The sequence below is a fragment of the Ursus americanus genome, chromosome 6 (genome assembly GCF_024610735.1).
Source record: "Ursus americanus isolate L20-20 chromosome 6, mUrsAme1.1.p, whole genome shotgun sequence".
Taxonomy (NCBI): domain Eukaryota; kingdom Metazoa; phylum Chordata; class Mammalia; order Carnivora; family Ursidae; genus Ursus; species Ursus americanus.
In genome coordinates this window covers 34,683,359-34,695,739 of record NC_142132.1, presented here as the reverse complement: position 1 = coordinate 34,695,739, position 12,381 = coordinate 34,683,359, and the positions used below count along the sequence as shown (strand labels likewise).

The window sequence follows — 12,381 nt, the reverse complement described above, 5'->3', positions numbered from 1 at the left end:
CATGTAGTTTTTCTCCTTATGTCAATTTCCTCTGCTTACTTGAGTTGCTCCTAAAGCTATCGAATTTCATTCAGCATATATCTGTAAAAGTCAAGAAGATAATAGCCACAAAGTGTTGTTGTGGAAACAAGCTGATATGTGTAATGTACCTACTGTCACAGGATATACCCTAAATAAGTGATAGCTACTATATTGAGAAACTTGGATATATGATGGTTTAAGGGTACAGACTCAGGGTCATTCAGAATTTAAATTCCCACTTACCAGCTCTGTGAACTTGGGCTTGGTACTTCAATTTCCTTATTCATAAAGTGGGGTATAAATACATATCTCATAGGAATGGTATATTAAGGTGCTTAATATAGCACCACGCCTATAGCAACTACTCAATAAGTGACTTGTTTTACTATGCTGTTACACAGGAATAGTCATTTGTTGAGCCACTCATCACATTGTAGGTTTTGTACAAGACCCTACATGATACTGTTTATGATTCTGAAACCAGATTCATCTCCTACTTCTATTTGAAGATTACTTTGTTTTACCTAGGCAATATGTCTAATAGCTGGATCATGTAGCCTAATCCTAACAGAAATATTGATCAGTCTTCACTGAGCCTAAATCTAGTCAGTAAGCAAGCAACATTTCTACTTAGGGCCCCATGAGAATGAATCAGATGGTCCCACTTATCTCTAAGAGAGTAAGAAATGTGGGAGAGTCAGTCCTTGGTAATTGTAAACGTTTTTGCTACATGGTATATGAGCTGATTCTGAAAAGGCAAATGGAAATCAGTTCAGTGGATTAGGAAGGAGGAGAGGAAAAGGAAACAATTGTGAAAGCAAAGAAATTACTTTTAGAGTAAGGGAGTGAATATTAAGAAAGAAGTTATATTCTATTAAGCATCTATAAGCTGGAAAGAGCTAGAGCCGAGAACAAACCCTGAGGTAGCCCTATAACTGCATATTGCCCTGGTAGTATTTTATTTATAATTATAAAATACAGATGAATTACATATTATGGACTTTACAGTTATTATTTTGTAGAAAGTGTGTTAATGGATAGATTCTGTGCTATAGGAAGATTGCACTGTTATATGTACCTCTGGATCCCTAAGTGCTTAGCAATATTAGTGTTTTTCCCCCTGTACCTGTTTAACCCAAACCTAACCCCTCACCCATCTCCCTTCTGGTAACCATCAGTTTGTTCTCTATAGTTAAGAGTCTGTTTCTTGGTTTGCCCCTCTCTCTCTTTTTTTCCCTTTGCTCATTTGTTTTGCTTCTAAAATTCCACATATGAGTGAAATCAAATGCTATTTGTCTTTCTCTGACTTATTTCACTTAACATAGTACCCTCTGGTTCCATCCATGTCGTTGCAAATGGCAAGATTTTATTCTTTTTGATGGCCGAGTAATATTCCATGGTATACATACCACATCTTCTTTATCCATTCATCTGTTGATGGACATCTGGGCTCTTTCTGTATTTTGGCTATTGTGGACATTGCTGCTATAAACCTTGGGCTGCATGTGCCCCTTCAAATCATTATGTTTGTATCCTTAGGATAAATACCTAGTAGAGCAATTGCTGTAGGGTAGTTCTATTTTTAATTTTTGAGGATCTCCATACCGTTTTCCAGAGTGGCTGCAACCAGTTTGCATTCCCACCAACAGTGTAAGAGGGTACCCCTTTCTCCACTTCCTCACCAACATCTGTTGTTTCCGTCTTGTTAATTTTAGCCATTCTGACTGGTGTGAGGTGCTATCTCATTGTGGTTTTCATTTGTATTTCCCTGACGCCAGGTGATGTGGAGCATTTTTTCATGTGTCTATTGGCTATTTGTATGTCTTTGGAGAAATGTCTGTTCATGTCTTCTGCCCATTTCTTGACTGGATTTTTTGTTTTTTTTTTGGTGTTGAGTGTGATAAGTTCTTTATAGATCTTGGATACTAGCCCTTTATCTGATAGGTCATTTGCGAATGTCTTCTCCTATTCCATAGGTTGCCTTTTAGTTTTATTGATTGTTTCCTTTGCTGTGCAAAAGCTTTTTATCCTGATGAAGTCCCAGTAGTTCATTTTTGCTTTTGCCTTTGGAGATGTGTCTAGCAAGATGTGGCTATAGCTGAGGTCGAAGAGGTTGCTGCCTGTGTTCTCCTCTAGGATTTTGATGGATTCCTGTTTCACACTGAGGCCTTTCCTCCATTTTGAGTCTATTTTTGTGTATGGCGTAAGGAAATGGTCCAGTTTCATTCTTCTGCCTGTGGGTGTCCAGTTTTCCCAACACCATTTGTTGAGGAGACTGTCTTTTTTTCCATTGGATATTCTTTCCTGCTTTGTTTAAAGTTAGTTGACCATATAGTTGTGGGTCTATTTCTGGGTTCTCGATTCTGTTCCATAAATCTATGTGTCTTTTTTTGTGCCAGTACAATACTGTCTTGATCATTACAGGTTTATAACATAACTTGAAGTCTGGAATTGTGATACCTCCAGTTTTGCTTTTCTTTTTCAAGATTGCTTTGGGTATTCAAGGTCTTTTGTGTTTCCATACACATTTTAGGATTGTTTGTTCTAGCTCTTAAAATGCTATTGGTGTTTTGATAGGGATTGCATTAAATATTTAGATTACTTTGGGTAGTATAGATATTTTAACAATATCTGTTGTTCCAGTCCATGAGCATAAAATATCTTTCCAATTCTTTGTGTCATCTTCAGTTTCTTTCCTTAGTGTTCTATAATTTTCAGAGTACAGGCTTTTACCTCTTTGGTTAGGTTTATTCCTGGGTAGCTTATTATTTTTGGTGCAATTGTAAATGGGTTTGATTCCTTAATTTCTCTTTCTACTGTTTCATTATTGGTGTATGGAAATGCAACAAATCTCTGTACTTTGATTTTGTATGCTGCAACTTTACTGAATTCGTTTTTCAGTTCTAGCAGTTTTTTGGTGGAGTCTTTTGGGTTTTTTATGTTTAGTATCACATCATCTGCAAAGAGTAAAAGTTTTACTTCTTCCTTGCTGATTTGGATGCCTTTTATTTCTTTTTGTTGTCTGATTGCTGTGGCTAGGACTTCCAGTACTATGTTGAATAACAGCGGTGAGAGTGGGCATCCCTGTCTTTTCCTGGCCATAGAGGAAAAGCTCTCAATTTTTCCCCAGCTGAGATGATATTAGCTGTGGGTTTTTCACCTGTGGCCTTTATTATGTTAGCATTATCTTTTTTAATTCTGGTACACCCAAAGTATAGTCAGTCACAGCGCTTAGAAAGCAATGAGCTCTAAAAGGTTTATCTTTTCACCTGAACTGTTAAAGTTGCATCAAAAGACAAGAAAACCTTCAATGAATCAACATGCGAGGTATCACATGCATATTAGCTATTGAAAATAATGTTTGTGGAGCTCATAAAAATGGTGTTATGCTCATAAAAAATAGTGTTATCTAAATACAAAGGTAAAAGAGCCATTAACATGAATGGAGCATGTACAATGTACGAAGAGTTGTGCCAGTTACCTTATATGCTTACCTCAGTGAGACCTTATAGTAACCCTATAAGGAAGATAGTATTAATATCCCTATTTCCAAACTTTATCAATTTGTAGGCATGATACAACTATTTTCATTTTATATTTAAAACAATTTGATCCTAGAAAAGGTAAGTCAGTGTTACATATTTGTCTGTATATCGTATATCTATCATCAAATTAAAATCTCTGTTTAAGTGTTTATGATTTCTCCAATAAAATAGTTTAAATATAGCTAGTGGGAATTATGCTGCAACATTAACTTTTCTGTTTTTAGGGTTTGGACAGAGGATCCAAAGGCCAAATTTCCACTTTTAGCAGTTTTATTTCAACTGTTAACCAGAAGAAAGAAGCCGCTGAAAACAGAAGTTCACCTACACATCTTGTTTTCCCTAACATCAAGAATGGTAAAATAATAATAATAATTGTTATTAAAAGTACATATAGTCTGCTGAAAATATATTATCAAACTATTAAAAAGTAGTTTTTTGGTAGGTGAAGTCAATTAATACAATATGAAATAGAAATAAGCTGTATAAATATTTACAGAAAGGAACAAAATTGTTATTTTTAGGTGATTGTTACCTAGGGTAAGGTATGAATGACATACAAAGCTCATGAGTAATAGAATTTGGTTAAGCAGCTGACACCATAAAAATATATGAAAATTCAATAGAATTCCTTTGAGAAATAATCAATTAGAAGAACTTGATGGAAAATAATGAAATACTTAGAAATAAACCTAAAAGAAAGTGAGCTAAACCTGTATGAGGAAAACTGTAAGACTTTATCAAAAGACTAAAAGGTCGTGGGATGGAAAAACATCAAGATGTCTCGTATACCCAGTTTACTCTCTACATTTAATACATTTTTCAGCAGGTTTTTTTTGGGGGGGGGGTATCTTAAGAAGATGATGCTCCATGTGATCTATAAGTATCAGTGTCCAAGAAGATGCAAGCAAAAATAATGAGGGAGCCCATTCCTCTGTAGTACGTATATTATAAAGCTATTATAATTGCAGTACTGCTGCGAAGACAGCCAAATAGAGACAGAGCAGTAAAAAATATAGTACCTAAGTGGTATTCAGTTATTCAAAAAATGGAAGTAGGATGACTGGTTAACCTATTGAAAATAATAACTTGAGCTTTTTTTTAAACTGCAAAAGTACTAGAAGAAAACACAGGACGTTATTTATATAAAAAATCTCTTGGCGTGATAACAATGCCAAGAACCATAAAACAAAAAATTGACAAGTTTGAGTATATAAGAAAATTTAAAACATCCATAGGAATTTTTTAAAGTCAGAAAGCATAAACATCTACAAATGTCATAGTCTGTGAAAAACATTCCCTTGATCATAAAGACTATTAATAAGTCAATTAAATGAACATTCCAATGAAGAAAAGACAGAGGATCTAAACAGACCAATCAAAAGAGGATATATGAGCAGTAACTACACATGTGAAAGGATGCTCAATCTCACTTGTATTTAAGGAAGTACAAAATTACAATAAGAAGCTAACATTTTCCTCTGCAGTTACAGAGAATGAAAGGATTTATGTCTGTGATGTTGTCTAGGAAGTGTGAAAATTGGCACTTTTATGAATGGGTGGCTTGGAGTACTATGCCTCTATTAAGAAAAATATGGTATGTGTATAAAATGTCTAGGAAAGTGCCCACAGTACACTGTAAAATGAAAAACACAAGTTACACTTAGTAAATAGAATATGACCCCAGAATATTTTTAAGAGTAGGGAAGCATTTTATACTTCTTTGAGCATATAAAGAGGTATGGAACGATGCCCACCAATCAGTTTAATGGTTTCCTCAAGAAAGTAGAATGGGGTGTTTATTATAAATATGCTTTATTTCTTTATACAACTCTGTATTGTTTTGTCACAGGAAACATCCATTACTTGCATAATTTTAAGTTCCCCTGGCTTATAACAAAACAAATCTGCAAAGGTTTAAATGGTTCCTGTACCCAAACAACACAAAACAAACCTAGAAATGTTGAAGGACATAGTTTTTGGTAAATTACTTGTGTCCATAGCTGCGTGTGGCATAAATTATTCTTGCACAGATTTTCGGTTGACACTCCATGCTAGTGCTATACCTATACTCTGCACTTTTGCAGGTTAGTATTTACCTTATTTCATTTATCAACCTTTGCCTTTAATGACTTCTTTCTTCCTTTATTTTATAATCCCAGTGCACGCCAGCGCGCGCACGCGTGCACACACACATATTCTGTCACCCCATTCTCACTCCAAGGAAGCACGAGTACACTTTACGTCAGTCCCCCAACCCACAACAAAACAAAGCAAAGCTGTAATTTTGGTACCATTAAAGAAATAAAGAAAATGAGCCTATTTGATGGGGAGAGGAGTTGAGAGAAATGATATCTATTTTAGACATGTTAACTAGATAACAACTGTAAATTATATTTGTGTGTTATTTGTGTATACATTACTTTATTTGAGCCTCACAACAATCACATAAAATAGAATAGATATTAGAATCCCTGTTTTATTAGTTTTCTATTGCTGTTTACCAAATTACCACAAACCTAGTGGTTTAAAAGCAACACCCGTTTATTAGCTGATGGCTCTTTAAGTAGGAGGTCTTGGTGAGTGTGGCTGGGTTTTCTACTCAGGGTCTCACAAGGTGTTGGCTGGGCTGGACTCTGGGGGAAGAAACCTCCTCCAAGCATCTTCAGATTGCTGGCAGTATCCCTGCTGTCAATCAGCCAGGGCTGCTCTTGGCTCCTAAAGAGACCACTTACAGACTGCCACCTCCGCTCACAGACCCTCTTGGAGTATTGTAGCTTCCTGTTTTAAGGCTGGTGGCAGGAGCCCTTGTGTTGAACCCCCTTCATGTTTCCAGTCTTTCTGACTTTGTCTTTTGCAACCAGTGGGAGAAAACTCTCTGCTTATAAAGGTCTCATGTCATTAGGTTTTGCCTACCTGGATAATCTCCCTTTTTAAGGTCAACCAATTAATTATTTCTATCTGCACAGTCCCTTTTGTCATGTAATGTAATGTAATCCTGATGGAACACCAGAAAGCTGAGACTCATGGAGGCCATCTTAGTTTCTGTTTATCACACCATTTTATAAGTACGGAAACAGGCTCAGAGAGGGTAAGTGACTTGGCTGAGGTCACTGCTAAGTGTCAGAACCAAAATTCAATCCACATTTTGTGACAACAAAACCCTTGTTCCTCTGACAGATAGAGGAAATTCCTGATTGACTTGTTTCTCTTGCCTGATTAATCATATCACATTAATCATACAACTCTGATTCCATCATCTTCATACTCCCTAATGCTTCCAAAATTAAATAAAAAATTTTTACCTTGACACTCAAGGACGTTCAACATATGACAGCTTTTCAACGTTATCTCCCACTTTTCTCCTACATATAAGTTACATTTCAGCTATTCTGGACGCCTCATACCTTACCTCAAAGATTTTGCCAGTTTGTTCCCACTGCCTGGGATGCACTCTCCCCTCTTTTCCACCTGACACATCCTGTCCTTCAAAGCTACTTCCTAATTAAACCTTTGCTCATTCTCTCCAACCAGATACAGTTCTTCCCTTCTTTGACTTTCCATTTAGGTTTTCTTTTGTTATTACCTCTTATCAGTCATGCAGTCTTGTGTATTATCATTCGAATACTATAATGTCTTAGACTGCATGTTCCGTGAGGGAGTAAAGGTTACCTTGTCCATTAGAGGTTCTTACAAGTACAGTTGACCAGTTGACTCTTGAATGACACGGGTTTGAACTGCATAGGTTCCACTTACATGCAGAATTTTTCAATAAATATAGTACAGTACAGTGAATGCATTTTCCTTGTGACTTTCTTAACATTTTATTTTCTCTAGCTTATTATTTTAAGAATATAATGTATAACAGACAAAATATGTGTTAACCAACTGTTTATGTTATCAGGAAGGCTTCTAGTCAGTAGTAGGCTATTAGTAGTGAAGTTTTGGGGGAGTCAAAAGTTATACATGGATTTTCAACTGCATGAGAGGTTGGCGCCCCTGACCCCCACATTGTTAAAGGGTCAACTGTGTTTATTGCATAGAGTCAAACAAGAGAGAACCCAGGACAGAGGAAATAGCTGTCAGAGTGGATGTGCCAAAGCAGTAACAGCGGCAGCCACAACAGCAGCTTCATATAGTGCTTACTATGTGCCGCTCACGGTTCTACGCACTGTGCATATATGAATTCATTCGGTCTTTACAGCAGCTGAAGTTGGAATTCTTTTCCCATTTCAAAGGTAATGAAACTTAAGCCACGGAAAGTTTTAAGTGACTTGCATGAACTTAACATAGCTAATGAATGGCAGACATAGAAAAAGGAAGAGAGCCAAGGGTAGTTTTGGATAATGCCTTCATTAAAAGGAGAGTTGGTAAAAGAAAAGAAAGTGAGTCATGAAAGAGGGAGAAGAACCGTGTTGGGCTGTGACTTAGAAATCAAGGGAAAAGAGGGACGCCTGTGTGGCTCAGTCAGTTAAGAATCCAACTCTTGGTTTTTGGCTCAGGTCATGATCTCTTGGGTCATGATATCAAGCCCTGCATGGAGCCCTGTGTCAGGCTCCATGCTCAGTGGGGAGTCTACTTGAGATTCTCTCCCTCTGCCCCTCCCCCAACTCACACATGCGCACTCTCTTTCACTAAAATAAATAAATAAATCTTAAAAAAAAAAAAGATATCAAGGGAAAAGAAAATTCAAAGAAGAGGATTTGGTCTACGATGTCATTGCTAAGTGAGGCCAGGATGAGTAAGCACTGAGACAAAGCCAAGGATTTGTTGTTTAATGTGTTTATTGGTGACTTTTAAGAGAACAGTTTCAGTAGGATGGTATGAGGAGAATTCAAACTGTAGAAAGTTAAGGGGCGTATTAGTGGCGAGGATATAGGGGCAATGTAGACTGCCTAGCTTGAACTGAAGATTAGCTTGAACCGAAAGAAAAGCAGGATCTAGTGGAGTAGTGTGGTCAAGGGAAAGGACCTAATACAGAGGGAGAGACTAAAGTTGCATTAGGAATATAAAATAATAAAATGAACGAGTAGAATAGAGAAGTGGTATGAGGATAAGATCAGGGAAAAATGCAAAGCACAGGGGTTGAGATGTCTGCTCCAGGAAGGTTAAAAGAGCACTTGTTACTCACACAATGGAATTAGAGGGAAGAGAGGAAGTAGGAAGAGGAAATGGAAGTAGGAAACTCACTTCTTCTCCCCTTGAATTCACTAATCTCCTTGGAGGGTGTATTTATTTCCTCCTGCTGCTATAACATAGAACACAAATTTGATAGCTTAAAACAACAAAATTTTATTCTCTCCTGGTTCTGGAGGCTAGAGGTTTGAAATCCAGGCATTGATGGAACTGGTTCTTTTTGAAGGTTCTTAGAATCTGTACCATGTCTCTGTCCTAGCCTCGGGTGATTACCAGCAATCCTTGGTGTCCCTTGCCTTGTAGATGCCTCTCCAAACTTTGCCTCTGCCTTCACATGGCATTCTTTCCTGTATGCCTTTCTGTGTCCAAATTTCCCTCTTCTTGTAAGGATACCAGTCATTGAATTAGGGCCCACCCTATTCCAGTATGACTTCGTCTTAATTTGTTTGCATCTACAAAGGCCCTTTTTCCAAATAAGGTCACAATCACAGGTGGTAGGGTTTAGGACTTCAAAATATCCCCAAACATATCCATTCGACGACACAGCTCAGCCCACAACAGTGTTAAGTATCTTAAGAACATTGAAATGTCTGCTGTGGAGAATGATAGTCAAAAAGAAAGTCATGAATAGCTATAACCTTCTTTGTTTGGACTGTTTGTTCAAATTCAGTAGCCTTTGCTTCCGTGCTGATTCCTGTATTCTATTCTGTCTATACTAAAATCCTGATGTTGGAACCAACGTATTTGCCCACAACCTACCTGCCTCCTCCTTGGGTGAATGCATTGACTCTGAATATGGTCCATCTGTTTGAGCCCCCACTACTTGTCTGTTTCCCTCTCATCTGTGCCAGTCTTCTGGAATCTGGACTCAGCCCCAACCTGCACTTGGAATATGTGTATACACCACTCTAGAGGAATCGACCTCTTAGCAGACTTCTTTTACTTTCTTGGAACTCCTGGTGCTGACTTCTTCTAGCTGTTCTGTCTGGATACCACCTGGATTCAGTTGTGACTTGGAGTTCATATGTCAGGGCTGCTGCAGAAAGAATTCTTTTATTGAATGGGAAGTTAGACTAAGTCTTCCCAATGTAAGCATGTTTATAATTCCTTGATCTTTTGGGAAGCCTCTTTTACTTGCCAGTAAGATTGTTTCCTCAAAGATGCATCATTCTTGGCAGTTATTACAATTTCCTCCCTCTTCTCTGGTAGCAGGACCTATGCTGGGTATTCTCTAACAGCTTGTCTCCCCATCTGATCTTCAAGTGGTATTAGAGAAGCTGCAAAAGCCCAGCGTGGGTTTACCTAACAGCCGAGGGGTGCCTTTCCTCCCTGTAGATCACATGACGAGGTCTGCCTGTCGAGTTGGCTGTCCTTTTGGAGATCAAAGAAGTGTAGGAGTTTTACCTACTACAACAGCTGTTCGGGATGATACAGCTCCAGAGAAACAATATAAATGTTAAGTAATGGTGGAAGGGAATTAGCTTTAGGTTCTCTCTTATTCTTTTGTATCTTCCTTCTGAAGTGATTATGTCCCTTGTCAGACTTCCTTCAAACATCTTTAACCAGCGCAGAACATCTTTGAAAGAAATGAAGCAGTTTCTCCCCATCTCTTTTATAATGTCTTTGCATTCTTGGTAATTCAGAAAAGAGTAGACAGGATCTCTGACGTTTACCTCAAGGACACTGTTCCTCTCCCAGCTCAGTGCATTTCATGAGTTTACTCTAGAAGATCCCTGATAGGACATAGTGAGCCGGGCAGTTTTCTCCCTCACTCTGGAGAAAGGCATCCCATGACCTTTCCACTCTGAAATAGCTCCGGAAAAACAAATGGTGATTGGATCTGTGTGTGGTGGTGTCCTGTGAGCTCTACACAGGTGAAGTACCACAGAGTTTTCACAGTTCCTCCAAGAGCAATTTCAGAGGCAGACAGAGAAACAAGCTGTTAGAAGAAACCCAGCCCAGGACTTGCCATCTGGGGAGAGAAAAGGATTTGAAATAGCTGCTTTAGGAATCTTACCCTAGAAGTATCTCCAAAGCCTCAAATGACCCCATCTCTAGGTTTCTGTGGAACACGAACTGATTTTAGACTAAATCTCCAAAATCCTTCCCTGGGTCGGAGTGAGTACCTTGGACTTGACTTTTCCTAACTGTGCCTAGGGGAGAAGTACTCTATCAAGAACATAGAGTACCCTGCTGCATTTATTTGTTTACTTATCTGTCTCTTTACTAGTCTGTAGTAAATTCTTAAGCCTCTGTTTTGGAGAGGGAAAGGGCAATTCTTTTTATTTTTTATTGAAATCAATTTTTTGAGTAGGTAACACATTTTGTGTTTCAGAAAATCAAAACTATAAAAACAGTATGTTTCAGACATCTCGTCTTTACATTCTTCCCTGCTGTCTTATTATATTCTTTCCTGTGTTTCTTTATGCAAATGAAAGCAAATATAAATATACATTCTCATTTCCCACCTCTTCTTAAAGAAAAGTTAACTGCGTATACATTGTCCAGCACCTTATTTTTAGTTAGCGTATCCTGGATACTGTTCTACATCAGTACATAAAGAGCTCCCTTATTCTTTTTTTATAATTATATTCCACTGTATAGAATGTACTATAACTTATTTAATAAGATCCTATTAAAAGAAATGAGTCATGTCCATTTTTTTACTAAACAATGCCACAGTGAATGAATCTGTACATATGTCTCTTTGTGTTTCTGAGACATCCCTAGAAGTGGGATTGTTGGGTCTGAGAGTAAATGCATCTTCATTCTCCTTGAATTTTTAATTCGTCAGTGTATCTCCAGGATCCAGCCTCTATGGTACAAAGAATCTTTACTCAGTAAATAGTTTACTGAATGAGGAAATATATGGGAGACAGTTTTTCTGGGTTTCTGGTCAGTTTTCCCTGTTGGAATGTCAGACACATCTCTGTAATAAATTCTCTAAGATATGTCTGGTGTAAGGCGTCTGTTCCACTAGAGGTAACCTTCTGGAAAAAGGACTTTTGAATATTTTTATAACTAGACTCATAAAAGAACATTTCACCTGTGTTTTTGTTGCAGTTTTATAAACATAAACATCATTGAACTTAGTAAAAAGTACATCTCCAAAACAAAAACTAATGAATATATTCAATATATTTGGCTCTGGTGGCTAAAGTCCTGTGAGTCAGAGGTTTTTTTCCCTCTTTCTTCCTTTCTCTCTCCCACCTTCAATTTTATTTTTTGCCAAATGTTCAGGAAAGTCACCCTATAGACGACAACGATGTCAACACCACCTGTTATGACTAATCCCCTCTGGTGTCCCTGCTTCAGTTGCCTGCCACTACTGACGTAGTGAGGGCTCTTTCCGTTTGTAGCTCATTTATCACCTGCCTGGTACCCACACGCTGTAAATTATGATATTAAATAAGAACTGAATATTTGAGTGAATTACTAACAGTGAGTGTCATTGTGACCTTAGACATTACACTTAGGCCTCATGAGCCTTCATTTGCTCATTTATAGAATGAGGAATTAGGGCATTATGAGTTGTAAAATATCCTTTACACCAAAGTTTTATGATTTAAAGCGTTCATTTTCAAGCATATTGATTTTGTTTGATCCTTGTTGAGTTTTGTTTTGACCTGTCATAATTTACCAGGTCCTACTTCCATGTAAATTTAGTGTTCAGTTTTGCTAT

At 37.6% G+C, this 12,381-nt stretch overlaps 1 protein-coding gene across 1 annotated transcript in view; it reads left to right on the top strand.

Annotated features, from left to right (window-relative positions):
• Positions 1 to 12,381, top strand: part of HECTD2 (HECT domain E3 ubiquitin protein ligase 2) — a 74,814-nt gene that overhangs the window by 16,152 nt on the left and 46,281 nt on the right. Inside the window, exon 2 of the mRNA XM_045809996.2 lies at positions 3,791 to 3,920. Coding sequence (XP_045665952.1) covers positions 3,791 to 3,920 — 130 coding nt within the window. The remainder of the gene's footprint in view (positions 1 to 3,790; positions 3,921 to 12,381) is intronic.